This window comes from Nicotiana sylvestris, chromosome 1 (assembly GCF_000393655.2).
Source record: "Nicotiana sylvestris chromosome 1, ASM39365v2, whole genome shotgun sequence".
In the NCBI taxonomy this organism is placed as follows: domain Eukaryota; kingdom Viridiplantae; phylum Streptophyta; class Magnoliopsida; order Solanales; family Solanaceae; genus Nicotiana; species Nicotiana sylvestris.
Window position 1 is genome coordinate 61,279,546 of NC_091057.1, and position 19,257 is coordinate 61,298,802.

A 19,257-nucleotide genomic window follows, 5' to 3' on the forward strand; every position below is an offset into this window, starting at 1 on the left:
TTTTGTGCTTGACAAACACCAGATGCCTACTGTTAGGCTTAAATATGACAAAGCAAATTTTTTTGTTAGCTAAGTAGTAAATGTCTTGTACTTTAACAGAGGCGCAAACTTATGTAACAACCTCTGTCAGATGTATATCATTATGTTGTAATCCTTGGAGGTAAATGCTCACATCCTCCTCCTATATTTTGGAAATAAATACAACACCCCAGGAAATCTGGGAAATTCTATAAAAAAAAAAAATCCTCGTAGTATAATCCACACATCATAATCCCAGTAAAACTTGTTTCTAAACCAAACGACCCCTTAAATTTTTAATTTAAGAATATATACAAGTTTTTATTTTTCTTTTACACCGAGAAAATATCCAAGCTAGAAACTAGACACAAACAAATGTAGTAAACTAACAAATCAAATGTACATGTCAAATAAATTAAAGAAAAGCACGATTGTGCTTTCTTTCCACAATAAATATACAAGACAACACAACCTTTTACAATGAAAATATTCAGATCCAAGAATCCACAAAATTACTCCAATAAAAGAAGGATAAATATTCAATTCCCAATCTTGCGAAGAATCAATTCCAAATATTCATGACAAAGAATGGAAAGAAATGATATGCTCTTCTAGACTACCATTCGCTAGGTAAAGACAAATAATATTGTACTTTCCTCAATCTGCAGTGTACATGTAACTGATAGGATACATAGAAACAAAGAATGTAAAGGCAAAATAATTCATTCAAGTTGCAGGATCAACCCGTTTAGTTCCATGGATCATCCCACCCGCTCGGACCTTCTCGCTTGACGAAGCTCATTATGGCTTCAACAGCTTCAGCAACTCTGTTAGATAGAGAATGGTTCCCATGTTCAATTTCAACTTTTTCAGCACCACCCATTGCTCTACACAATCTGCACCAAGTTAAAAAATGCGTAGACAAGAACTATGGTCAAGTAACCATGAGGACAAATGTACGAGAAAACACATAAAAAAGTATTAGTGCACTGAGATCATCACAGACTGCATAAGGTTTTGTGCTTGCCTATCAACCAACGCTTTCTTGTCAACATAATCTGGAACGTACTCGTCACCCATGGAAAATATAACCTGCAGAGAATAGGTGAGAATCAGAACCTGCCATTTTGTCCTTGTAAACAGATTGAAATTTCTAGGGCTAAGTGGAAAATGTCAAAAGTGACATTTTATCCAGGAAATTCACCATGTCTGTTTCTTTCTTTTGCCATGTAACACTTAAAAAGTAACATAAATTGCTCGGACCTAAACTAAAGTCTTTCTACATAGTAAACTAAAAGGTCTCAACCTGACAAGGAGTGTTAGACATGTGCCCAAGTCTTTGCTTCAGCTGGTCATCACTAAAGTCAGAACTGAACAAGTCGTCCTCGCCATTGTATGCGCAAAGTGAGTGATATCTGTCAAAAACATCATTATTAGGAAGGCAACCATGTGTAGAAAAGAGTAAGCAAAGACTTGAGATTCCAAACAAGAAATCCAACTTCTTGTTCAGACCCCTATCATATCTATGATGGCCTTCTTTTCTGGTATCGTATATGCCAGAGAATCCACTTATGCCTCAGTGGAAGAACTCCGCTAAAAGTTTCTGAAGGACCTCTTCATTGTGAGGCATTTTCCACGTCATCCTCAATATCTTGCCTTATTATAAAATTCCAGTTGAACAAATAGCAGGAAAAGGTGTCTTATTGCAATCAATTCACGGTTTTTATTTGATAATTATTGTCCATTATCAAAACTTCGTAATTGTAATAAACTAACTTGGAGCATGCTTTTTAATACATATAGACCTCCTTTTTTCTTTTTTTCTTTTCAACTATGCTGTAACTATGTTTTTCCTGAGCCTAAGGTCTATCGGAAACCGCCTCTCTACCTCCACAAGGTAGGGATAAGGTCTGTGTACATACTACCCTCCCCAGACCCCACTCGTGAGATTACACTGGGTATTTTGTTGTTGCTGTAGTTGACCTCCTTTGAATTAAGATTCAGTAGAAACCATGATCATGAAGTGGTAGAGTGCAGTATATGGGAAAGTAACTGGACTACATCATCGTCCTTACCTAAAGGCAGTAATTGGGGCATCTGGATTTGCCTCCCTTGGCATTAACTCTGATTCACGGCCTTCACTTATCATGTTTGAGGCCAAGTCAATCATAGAAGCAGTATCAGCAAGAGTGGCTTTGTATTCTCGATCGCTAACTGGAGCCTGAAAAGCCAAAAGAACATTATGGTTGATGCTGAAAGCAGCACATTACCCAGATTACATAAAGTTGGCCGCATAAAAGTGGCTATGAGAACACAGATACTATTCTAAATGCTGTCTCCATATTCACCACGCTTAAGACTGATCTCTTGAGATAAGATTACACTGCCAGCTTGATTCTCTCTCAGAGGAAAAGCACCTGAACTCTCATAATTGAATGTCTGTAAACGCCAGTCACTGACCGCAACAATTATATTTTCCTCCTTCCCATCTCACCATTATTTTCATCAACCCCCCCCCCCCCCACACACACACACAGAAACTGCAAAACTCAAACAGCATATGACTTTGAAGACTGCCTTAGCTCCATTCGAACTAAATGTAGGTCATTTACCAGTAACTGCAAGAGTCACATATCAGGTATGAAGTAATAAAGATATCAAGAGGCAAAATCTTGTCCATTTTACAAATTTCTCCTCACTAAAGAAAGACAGAGATTTGGATAAACCATTAGAGCTCAAAGGACCATATCCATTGCATGTGCTATCATGAGCATTGAGGTACAGTAAATTAGCACATTCAGCTAAAATGGTAGGAAGCATGTACTGAATTTATTTGTACCAAAAGAGGCAACTTAAACTACAATTTTTAAGCAGGTATTACCTGCAATATGGCTGCACGTACTGCTCTGGAGCATGCAGCATTTGTGCGCATGTAATACACAATATCCTGTATACAAATAGAGAAAGTCAGCTTCCTCTATCCTCACGTTTCGTGCATAATGATATTACATGCTTTTTTTAATGTAGTAGTATCAAATGTTCGATTCGTCCATACAAAGAAACAAATACCTACCTGACAGCCAGTGCTGTGCCCGAGTAGTACCACCCCTTCAGAATCTTCCTTGTTTATCAAGTAACTTATCAACTGATCAAGCTCCGTTGCGTCCTTTAGAAATTCACGGAGGTCGAAGGAAGTTAAGCTCACAAACACAAGCAAAAAGAGGAATAGCTCTAACAAGCAGATCCAAAGGTTTATGCTCCCAAAACAGGAAACATTATTGAGTGTGGTAAATATATAAACGCAATATTTTGAATGCACAGGTGTTAGGACGTCAAACATAGACATAATAACATGCTTTTTTGAAAACCAAATGAAGACTAAAATAGGAAAATAATCATTAATACAAAAGCAGATCTGGGACATGACGATTTCACAAGAAAATGAGGCTTGACATTTGAGTAAAACATATTGGGGAATGCAAGGTTTAACGTTTTATAGGTATATATATGACACCATAAATTGGTACAAAATCGTTATTCTTTATGACGATGGTGTCCGGGCCGGCTTGTACACCTCAGCTATTCCACTGGGTACCTGCTACCTCCCACCAACACAGGTACCAGGTAACTCTGCTTACCAAGGTTAGGCAGATAGAAAGAAATCACCAAGTGTTTTTTGCCTCCGATGGAATTTGAACCTGACACCTTGTGGTCCTCTTCCCACTTCATTGACCAACCCTTGGGTGCTTGGTATAGAATCATATGTAAGCCTTGTGCTGTTATAGATCATTCTTCTTTCTTTCCTTTTTTTTTTGTGGTGGGGAATGGGATAGAGGTTTGTTCTCATACCATTTATCCCAAACTTGTGTTCCCACTCTTCCAAGAGGGCCTAATTTATAGTTTATGATCTATTGTTCAAAAAATTGCCACTGACCAACATGCTGAATTTGAGAATAACATCTTTTGGTCAAGTTCCATGCACTTCTGAATGAGAGTATATAGAAGAACTGGCAGCAACCTTTCCAGTTATATGACAAGTATAGGAAAGTGAGGGTGATAGCCATGTTCAAGCACTAATTTAGATGAAGATGGAGCTGTATGGGGGTTTAAACAATCCAACAGGAATTTCTAATTCGTGTTCCTCAAACCTTAACAACTACAAACACCATTCCAACATTTTCAATTCATTAAAAACTTCAGCGAGTAAAGATCCCAAAGCAACTGCCTTAAAATCATGTGAAGCAAATCTTAGCTTAAGTTCCATGTCCGAGAGATCTAGGAGTTATTATGTGATCTATTCCTTTTTCTCAACACAATTCCTCTTTGATTTCCAGCCTTGCAAACAGAGTAAATTGTCTCTAGTCCAGCTCCTTTTATATCCTTCTGACCTTAAAACTGTGTCAAGCCCTTACCCATCATAAATCCTTTATGATTAAGGAACTTCTAACAAGTTTCGGTATCAAACCTTCTGAAAAACAAACCACGAGCAAATTTGCACTGAATTATGATGTCTTCCGGCTGTCCAAGACATCCTTGAAATTGCACAATTTAAGTTTTTCCGGAACAGGATTGCAAAAATTAAGCTTTTCCTTCTTTAAAAGTCTTTATTGTTTTCAGGAGAAGGCATATATAAGAACATGTTTCTATGGACCTGCGTGAATGCATGATGCTTTGTTCACCGGGCTGCCCTTTATTTTTCTTCTTTCTATGGACTAAATGAGTTGAGAGAGATTGTAACTTTTACCTTTCAAAGTACATGATCAATGATGGAATAACCTAATAAGCATGTCGAGAACTTGAACAAAATATATTGACATGGAAATATTGAGTAAAATACACCCTCTTGCTGATACCTCAGATCTAGTACAAGAATCTACATATCAATGAGAACAGTTTGAATATACGTGGAAAGAGGAGGAAGAAATTTTTACTTGTCTCAAGCTTGACGTTCCATATCCACTATAAGATGATGAAAGTAGAAGCTGAACCAATGACCATTTTTCTTTATCCAAAGCAATAGCCAGAGGCTCTAAGTAACTGCAATAACGGAGATCATCAAGTTTAATAACCACAAAAGACAAAAGAAGTAGGAAGGGCTATCAAGAGTATATTTGATGATTTTGCTGCTCGACGTGGGAGAGCTTTGTGGATTTAACGTCATTAACTTTCATTCTCTTTATTTTTGGTTCCTTTATCTTCTTTTTTGTGTGTGCGTTCAGCCTTGTAGAAAAGACTTCAACTCTTGTTCGAACCAATATAAGCATACAGATAAAATAATGTGTTATGTGCAGGGGCGGATTTAGGGGGGTGGAAGGGGGTTCACCCGAACCCCCTTCGCCGAAAAATTACACTGTATATATAAGGCAAAATCTGTTTTTTACCTCTATATATTAAGTTTTGAACCCCCTTAACACAATCCAAAAGTGTAGTTTAGTGGTCAACGGGGTTCAAAATCTTCATAAGGTCATAGGTTCAATTTCCACTAGCTACAAAAAAATATTTTTGAACCCCCTTCGTGGAGATCCTGCCTCCGCCACTGGTTATGTGTATTGCAAAAGAACAGTCACTATTAACTATAACTCAGACAACACCCCCTCCCACCCCCCACCCCCCCCCCCCCCCCCCCCAAAAAAAAAAAAAGAAGACAAAGGCAGAACCACATTAGAAAAGGAAAAGTCAAAAAGACCAAGGGCAAGTAGCAGCAGATTTAAATACAGTTTTGGGGAATAGGTTGCAGAAAAAGAATTTCAAGGTAATTTTCTTTAAATTTAAAATGTTATCACTGAGGACCTTAGTCCAAAATTTTCGTGATTATGGAAAATGCAAAATCTTTGATAAGTCATTTGAATTGAGCCAAGTCAAATAAGGAACAGTTCGAAAAGAAAATCATTTTTTCTTTCTTTGATAAGCCAGTTTGAAAAGAAAGACCTTATCTTCAATATATTTTGAACACCCTTAATCCAGACCATGAACAAAAAAGTGAAAAAAGAAAACAAAAACATGGAGAAGGGAATGAGAAAAGAGGAAGAGAGGGCAGATGGGTGAGAGGGATGTTTAAACCAATGTAATAAGATACATACTCAGTAGCTAAAAATCCATCCGTTAGTCCACCTATGAAAATGACCTGTTGTTTATAATCACCCGTTTTAAAAGCAACCTGCAAGAAATTGAAGGCATCACGTTAGAGAATTGTGTACATAAGAGTAAATGGCATTGGAAGTCCTTGAAGCTTTTGATTCTATAATTACTTCCTTAAATTGAAACTTTTTCCCCCTGTTCCCTACACATTGTCTTTTAGCAAGCTGCCAAGCTTTAGGGGAGAAGGGGAATAAGCAGAATGTTTCTCCACTGTGCATTCTTCAATTTGACAGGCAATAGAAGGACAGAGACCTCTAACTTATTGAGGAAAAGGATTGGAGGAGAAAAATAGCAACGTAAGGCAGTTTGGTTCGGTATTTTGTGTTTGATTATTTTAGGTTTAATTCTTGATTGGTCATACTCTTCCCTCGAGTTATGATCTGTGTCCCCATATAAAAAACATGTTCCAGTCAAGATAATGTTTGATGGAAATAACATTCCACTAGCTAGAAGGACCAGTTATGAGCACAAACAAATGTTGAAGGATTAACGTGAGCAAATCCAGACTGCTTTAGAGACAGTGTTCGAAAAAGCGAGCGACGCGAGGCGACGATCCATCACTTTTCTGATCCGGAAGCGAATCGATTTACGAAAGCGAGCGCTTCAATACTTGAATCGAGAAACGAAGCGAAAAAAGCGATCGCTTCATTTAAATAGGTCAATTTAAAAAAAAAGATTGGGTCTTTTTTTTTAATTATACAAAACATAGACCCCAACCCAAAGCAAAGACATTTCTTCTTCCATCGAGCAGACTGCTGCTGCTAGGGTCCGCCGCTCCAGCCTCCAGGTAATTTTTCTTCCCTTTTTTTTTTCTCTATTCTTTCTTCTCGTCGAGGCGTCAACTGCTGCACACTGCTAGGGCAGGCATCAGTCTTTTTTTTCCTTCTTATTCAGCCTTTGTTTATTAATTTTTGTGTATATCTCAGTTTATAAACTTAATTATTATATTTTTTTCATTTGAAATGTTACTGATTTAAGTAATTAAATTTAATTTAATTAAGGTGTTGCTAATTTCAGCTAAAATATATATGTTATATTTTCAGCTTATATCTTTATATTTGTTTTTTTATATCTTAATAGGGATTAAAAATGTCTCAAAGTTCGAAAGAGAAAGATCCGGCTTGACAATATGGCGATAAAGTTAATGAGAAGAATAACAAATGTTATATGCAAGCTTTGTAACAAGATTATCACAGGAAAAGTTTATTGCTTTAAATTCCATCTTATTGGCGACGATAGAAACGTCACAAGTTGTCGGAAATGGCCGCCGAATGTGAGGGAGGAAATAAAGAATTTTGATGAGAAGAAGGAGCTAAAACATCAAATGAGTCATCAACCATTTATGACCAATCTTGATGATCATATGGAAGAAAGTGAAGCTGCTAATTGGTTACTACCAAGTTCCAACAAAATGGGGAAGAGATGCAATCTCGAATCAACGGGTACGAGTAGGACTAAAGGTCCTATAGATTGTTATTTCCCAAAGAAGACAGAAGCAAAGAGCGGTGGAAAAGATTTGCAAAAAATTGCCAAGGACATTTTAAGAGATCGTGCACTTAAAGCTTTTGCACGATGGGTCTATTATGCAAGCTCCCATTCATTTGCGCCAACTATACTGACATTTTTGAAGACTTTATTGAGGTCGTTGGTCAATATGGACCTGGAATGAAGCCCCCCACTTATCATGAAATCAGAGGTCCTATCTAAATAAGGAAGTGGAGGAGACAAATAAAATTGTGGAGGAACATAAAGTTATTGTGATGACCCAAAAGATCATCACTTGTTTTTAAAATGAATTCTGTGTTCCGAGGTCTTAAAAACCTCTTTCAGCATCACCTCGATTTGCGTGCGCAGTCCGGGCGCGTAGCCGAAAAGCTATTATGTGAAAATCTGTGAAAAATGTTGAAATTTTGACTTAAAATGCATTTCAGTTGACTTCGGTCAACATTTTGGGTAAACGGACCCGGACCCGTGATTTGACGGTCCCGGAGGGTCCGTAGAAAAATATGGGACTTGGGCGTATGCCCGAAATCGAATTCCAAGGTCCCAGGCCCGAGAAATAAATTTTTAAAGAAAATTATTTTCTAGAAATTTCTATGAGTTTTGGAAATGAAATGTATTTAGAATTGATGGTATCGGGCCCGTATTCTGGATCCGGAGCCCGGTACAAGTCTTATATGTGAAATAAGATGAGTCTGTGAAATTTGGTAAGAAACGGAAGTCGTTTGAGGTGATTCGGATCCGTAGTTGTGAAAATTCCTACTTTGAAAGTTTTGAAATTTTTCTTAGATTTCTATGCTAAATTCGTTGTTTAAGAGGTTATTTTGGCGATTTGATCGCACGGATAAGTTCATATGATGTTTTTGAGTTAGTACGTATGTTTGGTTTGGAGCCCCGAGGGCTCGGGTGAGTTTCGGATGGGTTTCGAAAAGTTTTCGAACTATTGAAAGTTGCAGGTTTTTGGTTGTTCAGTGCACAGGGATTTTGTTCTTCGCGTTCGCGTGGTCCAACTCGCGAACGCGTAAGGCAAACTTCCCAGGTGCTAGTTTTCTTCTTCGCGAACGCAAGGCTGAGGGGGGAGTACCCTTCGCGAACGCGTCGAGGCACACGCGAACGCGTAAGGTTAAAGGCCTGGGGAGGGGTTCACATTTTGTTCTACACGAACGCGGCCATTGGCCCGCGAACGCGAAGGCTCGAGGGGTCAAAGCTCCGCGAATGCGAGCCCAATGTCGCGAACGCAAAGGTCACTTAGGCCCAACTCTTCGCGAACGCGACAGGCCTATTGCGAACGCTATGAAGGCCTGTCCAGTGATTTTAAAACATAAGCAAAAACGGGACATAATCAAAATTTCATAGCTTCTTCTTCCAAACTCCAAATTGGGCGATTTTTGAAAGAGGATTTCACCACCAATTCATAGGTATGTAATCTTAGACTCATTTTCTTTAATTTCCATTAACACCCATTAGATTTCTAGGCCTAAATCATGTTTTTAAGGGTAGAAAATTAGGGATTTGGGTAGAGTTAGTTTTTTTTGTATATTTGGGATTTAGACCTCGTTTTGGGGTAAAATTTTGGAACTAATTGTATATTCGGGCTCGTGGGTGAATGGGTGATCGGATTTTGGTCTGAACCTCGTGTTTTGACCAAGCGGACCCGAACCAATTTTTGACTTTTTGGAAAGAATGATGGGAAAGCTATAATTAAGCATTGGAATTGGATTGTTTAGCGTTTATTGATGATATTAAGTCGATTATGTCTAGATACAATTGATTTGGAGCCAAATTCAAAAGGAAAAGCGGTGTTTGAGGCTTGAGTTAGCTGTGGAAGTTCGAGGTAAGTGTTTGGCCTAACCTTAGCTTGAGGGATTAAGAGTTGTGTCCTATTTGCTACTTGTTTCTTGTTGAGTACGACGTATAGGCATGGTGACGAGTATCTATACGTTAGTGTCGAGCATGACCGTGAGTCTTAAATCGTAATTTATTGTGTTCTTAAAATACTACGGATGCTTAAGTTGATGATTCTCGGTATTGAGCAAGGACTATGATTATTCTCGTGGAAATTACTTATGACTGAGTATTGGTGTTAGCTGAGGTTAGATGTTGGAACAAGTCTGGTTATAGTTGTTTCTCCCTTGCCGGGACGTAGTTACTTATACTGTCGATTCCCTTGCCGGGATAGTGTAGTTCTTTATTGATCCCTTGCCGGGACTCTTGTTATGATTGTTGTTGATTGTATATGTGGATCGGGTTGCACGCCGCAACAATGATATATTTGGATCGGGTTGCACACCACAACAATATTATATGTGGATCGGGTTGCACGCCGCAACAATGATATAATTAGATCGGGTTGCACGCCGCAACAGTGATAAATGATATAATTGGATCGGGTTGCACGCCGCAACAGTGATAAATGATATGGATCAGGTTGCACGCCGCAACAGTGTTGTTATGTGTTGGGATCGAGTTGCGCGCTGCAACAATTGATGATATAAAGTGTTTATGGATTTGTTACAAGTTCCTTATTGTTTTGTTGTAAATTCTAAGTTGTCATTATGCCTTTTTCTTGATTTACTGTTGATATTGATATACCTAGTAACATGTACCCCCCTCCCATCTTTACTTGTTGTTCTTGTTTTATTTTCTGTTGCATATTATATAACTGCACAGGTTTATCTGGTAGTCTGGTCCTAACCTCGTCACTACTTCGCCGAGGTTAGGCTAGGCACTTACTAGCACATGGGGTCGGTTATGCTGAAGCTACACTCTGCAATATGTGCAGATCCCGGAGCAGCTTTTGAACAGTAGCATTTGGGGTGGCTGCCTTCAGTTCGGCTAGAGATCCCGAGGTAGTCCTGCAGGCGTTCGCAGGCCCGACGTTCTCTTCTATCTTATTATGTATTCTGTTTTCAGTTGTTTCCGAAACAGATTGTACTTCCTTTTCAGACATTTGCTTGTAGAATTCATCGACAGTCCGTGATATTGTGACACCGGATTCCGGGTAGAGACGTATGTTAGCATTGTCGTACTGGCTTTGGTTATTCTATCAGATTAAGTCTTCCGCTTGATTTTTTTTTTTTTTTTGATTTGCACCGGGTGTCCGAGTCTCTAACTATCCTCCAAGGAAGCTTATGATAGTAGTCCATATACTCTTCTTCAAACTGGAGTTATACTTTTCTCCTAATAATACGCCTCACTTGGAGATCATCAAACTCCCCCTGACAACACTCCCCTCTCTCTCTCTACAACACAATTCTTTTTTTTGTTGTATGTCATTGCAACTCTACCACTAGTTGACTTGAAGTTTTAGTTTCTAAACGGCAACTACCATTAACATATCTACAAGATGTTGTAGAAATATGAATGTGAAGATGGATGTGCAGCCATAAAACATTAACCAAAAGAATAAATAATCACATAACAAATACAAGTAGCACATGTAAAGGATAAAATGAGAGAAGGTTGTCTGAGATAGTTAGGCCATGTCATAGGTAGAACTCCAAATACACCGGTCCATGACCATGATTGTAAAACCATGATGATTATTGTGTTAAAAGGGGTCGATGTAGACCTAAAATCGTGTGGAGAGAAGTTGTCTCGAAATCTATGGAGTTCGATGAATAAAACACAACTACTGCACAAGATAAATTTGCAGTCACTACCAACAAGTTGGAACTAAGGCTTAATCAATTAGTATACTTCCATTCGGTCTGATGTTTTCCAAGATTCTTCTAGTTTATTTAGAGATTTACATACCAGTATAAAACATCGAGAATTCCTAGCATAAGAGAACCTACTTTGTCATTACATTAAATAACAGGTGTTCAGGCCAGCTCGCGTACTCCATACCTGCTACTTCACACCGAAAATGTATCTGGTAGCTCTGTCCATCAAAGTTTAGATATATGAGAAGAAATCACCTAAATTTTTTTGCTCTATTAGAATTTAAACTCTAGTCTCTCATAATCCATTCTAGCTTTATTGACCATTAGGTCAAGCCTTTGGCGGTAGGAACCTAAGGCTTTATTGGGTGTGGGGATGAAATGGGTTCAAATGGAGCAAAATGGATATTGAGAATGCATATTGTATCATCTTGTGTTTAGTATTACAAAAAAACATCGCTCTGTCACTTAAGCGATGAAGCAATGCAAAGCTAGGAGTTACCGCTTCACGGATGGAGCAATGCGCTCTAGAGAAGTGTGCTCTTCAAACAATGATTCGCAAAATGATCCTAACAAGAAGAGTTTGGTTCTTTAAGTTGCAAATCCGAGGAGTTGGATTTATATCGGCATTACTGTATGTTGGACAGTGAAATTAGTTATTGTAATTACAATTTGCATATTGTGGTACAAAATTCTTATATGTTAGATAATTTTTTATTTTCGGTAAATTGTGCGGTTCGTTACAAAGAAATGTGCTCTTCACTTCTTACTTTTCACTTCAAGCTTTGTGAACCTTGTCGCTTTTTTGTGCTTTTCGCCTTTAAAGAACACTGGGTGTTAATGTATAACTTCCATCTTGCCCTTTATGGTTCTAGCCATTATATCTTTCGGCCAAATGGGTATCCGATGTTTTCCCACTAAAAGGCACCTCGGTATATAAGGATTTTTAATTTCTTATAGACTTAATGATGAACTCATCGTACAATCTAATATATGACATGCTACGTCTACCCTCAAAAGGGGCTCGCACTTGTGGTCAACACCCTCAGATTTACCAATGGATTGTATCTCGTTTAATCAACAAAATGATAGATGAATCTGCAAAATAAAGCAGCAAATTTTGTGGATTCTCCCAACATCATATGCTCGTAGCATTGACCCGCCACCAAGTTTAACGTTTGGTCAATAGAATCGAAAGATGGCACATTTCACCGAATCTGAAAGGTATGGTATGAACGATGAAGTACTGCATTAGGAATTACAATAGTCTAACTACTTCCCCATAATCCTCCCTAACCTCCCCAAAACTCAAAAGCTGAATCTTCTCCATGGAACTGGAAACTCCCAGATCCAATGCAGTTAACTACTATCTGAAATTTTTTCCCAACATAATTCAAAATGTTGCGAACTTCTAGAGTCAGAGAATCACGAATTCTTAAGTACTGGTATGCACTCGTCCAAACGGAACTAAACAGAACTGATGATTCATACAACCGACCCCAACTAGTTTGGAATTGAGGTATAGTTTGTTGTTGCAATGAACAGTAGCTAAAGCACAATTTCCCACACACCACAATCCTTAGCACACACAAAGCTCAGATTCTTAACTCACAAGTGCAATGATGTTGTTGACCAACTCACTATAAGTAACTTCCCTGCAAATAAGAATACATGTTGTCCCATTAATCTTTGAATGCCAAGTCCAACTCTCCACCCATTCCCCAAGAAATGTTTCGCCTAATACAAGGTCCGCCATGCCCATATAGTTGTCAGAATCATTAATCCAACTAAAAGAACTAATGGTCAGTTAATTAACACTAATCAACTTAGGGACAATTACCAATCTACCTTCTTGATATGTTAATAACCTTTGGTCAAGAACTCCAAAAAGAAAATTGATTTGCTTAGTTGAACATCCCCAACAAATTACAGCACCTAGAAACTCAGTATACCTAAATTTGCTTAGAACCATACTTCATGAGTAATTTTCCATTATATACAGTAAGCTAAAGAAAAATCTTTCCCATACATGATATACCATAATGCTTAACAAACTCAAAAAACAAAAATCATTGTTTATGTGAATTAATAGCAGCCAATAAGCAAAGTCCAAATTTCACAAGAAAATAGAGAACTTTGAAAACTCAAAAACAGACCTGAATTGCCTTAGGACCATACTTAAACATTACACCACGGAACTGCCTTTTCCCAGTAATAGGTCCAGCACCGGAGACACTGTCAGCACCGCCGGCTGCGGCGGCCGGATTTTTATTAGGCATCTTGACACTAGCGGAACGGCCACGAACTATGCCGGAAAACCAAGAAGACGATGAAGAAGATGAAAAAGAAGCAGAAGTTGACAGATCCATTGATTAAGCAAAAGGGTCAGATTTCAACAAAAATAATTTCATTTTTAGATGTTTGGATTTGGTAAAAAAGTCTTCATTGATCGAAGGTTTTACAATGATATAGGAACAGAGACAACTGACACTACTGATTTTTGAAATTATTAATTAAAAATGGAAAACTGTTTAATTACTAGTACATGCTTTATTAAGCAGAGGAATAGTACCAAAACTCCAAGAATTATTTCTTTACCACCAAAAAAGATTAGATTTCATTTATGTAATCTATTGATAATTGTAATACCGAAAAATTCGTCGAGAATTTACAAATAATTTACATATATAAATGTTGTCTAGTTTTTAACCGAGGGTAAAAACTATGTTATTGTTTACCTTGAAAATGGTAATTATAATTACATTTGATTTTGTGGTTCTAAAAATACGTGATCTAATTTTATGCTAGTTTTGTTAGGCAATAGATGCTAAGTGTGAGACTAGAAAATAAGATAAGAACTTGAAAATAATATGTTTAAGCAAACTGAGTGGCTAAGAATCGGAGCCTCGAGCTTGACTATACGGGGCCTCGAGGTCGAGGTCGAGCTCGATGCTGAGCTATGGATGGCCGATGAAGGGCTAACAGTATTAAGAGCTCTGACGAAGGCTCTTTATGGTCAATAATGAGCAATGAATGAAGAACAATATAAGCAACTAAATGTAAGTAATGAAACCAAGAGAATATGTTTAAGTTAGAGAGCAGAGAATGTTCTTGTATTGAATGTTACGAGTAGTATCTCCTCTCTACAAAATGACAAGGGTCCCCTTTATATACTAGGGGGAATCCCTACATAGTACAAGTGCATTTATTAACATAGTACAAGTGCATTTATTACAAAGATATATGGCTGGTACAACCATTTAATGCCACGGTACGGGCTTGAACTAGCCTAATAAACTTGGTCAGCTTTAATCATGCGCCTTAGGAATCTCTCACCCGTTCATCATAGCCGTTGATTTACTCTGCTCTGAGGTCGAGCATATAGGATCCTCGAGTTCGAACCTCGAACTGGACTCGAGCCTTTCGAAAACGGGCTGCGGGATATTATACTAATCATAAAATCGGGCTCTCTCATTTTAGTCGTATACATACAGTCCCCATGTTTCTTAGAATGAAAATGACAAGAAACGGTTTTGACACCAGCCCCCTCGAGCCTCTTGTGATGACATCATGTTTATGATGTAAGACTTTGTGATAACCGATACATCCCATCGGTACATCTTTCCAGAAGCATTCAATGTAGCGCCGATTTATTTTCTCAAAGCGATAATATCGTCGTCGATCCGTCTCCCAAAAAAAATATTGATTGCACCTATTGATACGTTTCCCAAAGCCCTAAGGCGTTATTGACAGACCCCAGACGAGGATATGCCTGGACTCGGGTGGCCCCTGGACTAAAGTAATCGATAGGGCGTTTGACTTGATCTGAAGGCAAAAACAGTTCTAAGGCTTTACTAGTAATTTTCGAGTGAGAACTAGCTCGGGCTCAGGTAGCTCGAGGGCCAAAGAATCGGGTGAATGATCCACGCTCGTAATAGTAGAAACCCTCGAAATAAGGTACCACCTCGGGGTTAGGCTTATACGGATAGCTACTTAGAGCTTATTTTTCGTTTTGACAGAGATCCTCGAGATCGGGCACCATCTCGAGGCTTAGAATGATTTTGATGGCTCCTTAGAGTCTACTTTTATTTTGACACAGATCCTCGAGATCGGGCACCATCTCGAGGTTTAAAATTACATTGATGGCTCCTTAGAGCCTATTTTCATTTTGACAAAAATCCTCGAGATCGGGCACCATCTCAAGGTTTAGAATGATATTGATGGCTCCTTAGAGCCTATTTTCATTTTGACAGAAATCCTCGAGATCGGGTACCCTCTCGAGGCTTGGTTGTGTCACACCTCCTTTTTCTACCCCGTAAGGGGTATCAGGGAGTTTTCTCCAATTTAAGTGACAATCGAAACGGGATTATTTATATTAAAATCAGAGTCTCCACTTAGGATAATTTATGGTATCCCAAGTCATCGATTTAGAATCCCGAATTGAGGAAGTTTACTCTTATTTATGGTCTGCGAACACAGAAATCTGGGTAAGGAATTTTGTTAACCCGGGGAAGGTGTTAGGCATTCCCGGGTTCCATAATTTTAGCACGGTCGCTTTGATCATACTTGGCTTAATCAAATTGTCTAATTACTTATTTTAGAACCTTTGTGCATTTACTTCTTTTAATTAAGAAATTATCTTTAGACAGGTCACGCGCACGTGTACCCATTCGTTTGGCGCGTCAAAAATTCATGTCATGCGAACGTGTCCACAATTAATAACGCTTTGTTATTATTAAGAAATTTTAGTCGAAGTTGCGCGAACGTGTCCACAACCACGATGATAGATTAATAACGCACGCCTAAAGCATTCTACGCATATTTATTATTCTTCCTAAACTTTGAGGTTATTGTGAAGACCATATGTTATGGAAATTATTGTGGTAACAAGTAGTTGTAAAGTCATTGATTCATATAATCAATTGGCAGCTATTCCCCTGCCTAACATCAAGTGAATGTGTAACGACCCGGACGGTCGTTTTAAGAATTAACGCCCGATCCCCTATTAACTGCTTTTCCCGAGTTTGTTTCTGCTATTTTGATTCGCTGGGATGTTTGGTTTTGAGTTTCGGAGTGTTTTGGGACACTTAGTCCCTAAATGAGAGTTTAAGTTGTAGAATTTGGGCCGTAGTCGGAGCAGTGTGAAGACGACCTCGAAATTCCGATGGTTCCGTTAGCTCCTTTGGGTGATTTCGGGCTTAGGGGCGTGTTCGGATTTTGTTTTGGAGGTCCGTAGCTTATTTAGGCTTGAAATGCCGAAAGTTGAATTTTTGAAGTTTCCAGTTCGATAGTGAGATTTTGATATCGGGGTCGGAATGGAATTTCGGAAGTTGGGGTAGCTCCATAGTGTTGAATGTGACGTGCTTGCAAAATTTTAGGTCATTCGGACAAGGTTTGATAGACTTTTTTATCGAAAGCATAATTTGAGAGTTTTTGGAGTTCTTAGGCTTGAATCCGATGTTAAATTGGTGTTTTAATGTTGTTTTGACCATTCCGGAGATTGGAACAAGTTTGAATGATGTTTTAGGATTGGTTGGCATGTTTGGTTGAGGTCCCGGGGGTCTCGGGTGTGTTTCGGATGCTCAACGAGTTTTTTTTGGAACTCAGAAAATTGCAGAAAAAGTTGCAGCAGTCAGTTCTGGTTTCCTTCTTCACGTTCATGAGTGGGGTCTCGCATTCACAAAGAGGAGCTGGGGCTGGTGAAGGGTTAACGCTTCGCGTTCACGAAGGTACTCCCGCATTCACAAGGTTGTCGGATCTATACCTACGCGTTCGTGAAGGTAGTTCCGCGTTCGCGTAGGAGGAGGCGCGTTCGTGACTTGGGCATCGCGATCGCGAAAGAGGAAAGTTGGACCAAGCGGAGTTGTGCTTCATGAACGCGAGGGTCCTTCCGCGTTCGCGAAGAAGGAAATAGTTGGGCAGAGTATAAAATTTCAAAGTCGAGGGTTTAACCATTTTTGTGAAAACTAGAGCTTGGGAGCTCGGATTTGAGTGAGGTTTTGAGGGATTTTTAGAGATATCGATTGGGTAATGATTCTTAACTCCTTTTTGCTTATAACCCATTAATCTAAACATGAATTCATCATCTAATTCCGTAATTGAGATGAAAATTGGGGGAAATTCTTAGACCTAAATTTCGAGTTTTGATTGGGGATTTGACATTGGATTTGGATAATTTTGGTATGGTTAGACTCTTGAGGGTATGAGGATTCTGAAAATGTAAATTTTACCCGATTCCGAGACTTGGGACCGGAGGGTGTTTTGGTCATTTTACCTAATTTCGCGTATTAGCTTAGAATTTATTTGTGGAATGAGTTACTTGAAGTTATATATATATATATATATATTATGCAATTAAATTGAATAGATTTGGGCCATTTGGAGTTGAGTACTCGTGGTAAGAACGTGGTTTCGGGTTGATTTTTGAGCCGGTTCGAGGTAAGTGGATTGTCTAACCTTGTGTGAGGGAACTCCCCTTAGGATTTGGTATTACTGATATTTGTAATGCCTTGTACGTGAGGTGACGAGTGCATACTTGTGCTAATTGTTGGAAAAATCCGGTTTTCATTAAGTAATTATAATTGTGTTTCTTTTCCTGTTTATATTACTTGCAATTTAAGCTTGTTGTTAGCTTGGGGAAGCATGCCTAATTGACTTAATTGCTTACTTGCTCAAACTGCCTTATTTGGATATGTGCAGCATGCTAGGCTAGAAATACATGTTTTACCTTGGTATGGAATTTGAATTGAATTGTCTATTCTTCATGTTGTTGCTGTGTGTTTACTTTGGGACTACGGGAGGGTATCTCGGGAGATCCCCCTGCGTGTTTACTTTGGGACTATAGATTGGTATTCCGGTAGATCCCCATGCACATTTACATTGGAACTATGAGACTACACCCGGTAGATTCTCCCTGTACTGGATATTTACATTTGGGACTACGGATTGGATTTCCAGTAGATCCCCGCGCATTATGAGTTGGACTATGGGATTGCACCTGGGAGATCCACTGGATATTTATGTTTGAGGACTACAGGACGGTATCCTAGGAAATCCCCGGTTGTTATCTCTTTGTTGAGCCGTACTCCTTTCCGTGATTATTTTGTCTCTGTTATAGTTGTTGTTGTTCTTTCTATTCTGTTATTTCTTACTGTCGCACTTAGTTGTACTGTCTCATTCTATATTGTTATACCTTATATTTCATTTAATCTAAGTAGGGCCCTGACCTTCCTTGTCACTACCCGACCGAGGTTAGGCTTGACACTTACTGAGTACCGTTGTGATGTACTCATGCCCTTTCTGCGTATATTTTTCATGTGCAGATCCAGGTACTTCCACTCAGTCTTATCAAACTTGAGGCGAGGCGGCTTTTGTAGAGACTTCGAGGTATATCTGCCGCGTCCGCAGACCGAAGAGTCCCTTTCTATTCTCAGTACTAGTATATCCCTTTTGTATTTTCCTTGTTGATAGATATTTCTGGAGTTAGAGCTTTTTATGTAAACTCTTAGCTTGTGATTCATGGGGTTCCGAATTTTGGGAGTGTTAGGTTGAGATTCTTGTACTGCTATATGCCAGGCGGCAACTTAAACACTGTTTCATTTTGTTATCTCGGTTTTTAATTATTTTCTTTTCGCATTTGTTAGGCTTACCTAGTCGCAGAGACTAGGTGCCGTCATGATAGTTCACGGAAGGCGAACTAGGGCCGTGACAAGTTGGTATTAGAGCTCTAGGTTCATAGGATTCATGAATCATAAGCTGGTTTATTAGAGTCTCGCGGATCGGTACAGAGACATCTGTACTTATCTACGAGAGGCTATGAAACTATTAGGAAAATTCCACTTTATTTGATTTCCTTGTCATGCAAGATTTTTGATATCACAACTCTAAACTTCTGTCTTCTATTCTCTCACAGATGGTGAGGACACATGCTACCCGAGAT

At 38.8% G+C, this 19,257-nt stretch overlaps 1 protein-coding gene across 1 annotated transcript; it reads right to left on the bottom strand.

The window, feature by feature from the left end:
• Positions 1 to 530: 530 nt before the first annotated feature.
• LOC104211287 (UPF0613 protein PB24D3.06c) lies at positions 531 to 13,891 on the bottom strand. Its single transcript, XM_009760325.2, has 9 exons — positions 13,475 to 13,891; positions 6,099 to 6,175; positions 4,950 to 5,055; positions 3,092 to 3,184; positions 2,900 to 2,965; positions 2,094 to 2,239; positions 1,325 to 1,433; positions 1,046 to 1,110; positions 531 to 914 (listed from the first exon to the last, which is right to left on the bottom strand). The coding sequence occupies exons 1-9, from the start codon at positions 13,685 to 13,687 to the stop codon at positions 767 to 769; spliced, it is 1,023 nt and encodes a 340-aa protein (XP_009758627.1). The 5' UTR covers positions 13,688 to 13,891; the 3' UTR covers positions 531 to 766.
• Between the last annotated feature and the right edge of the window lie 5,366 nt (positions 13,892 to 19,257).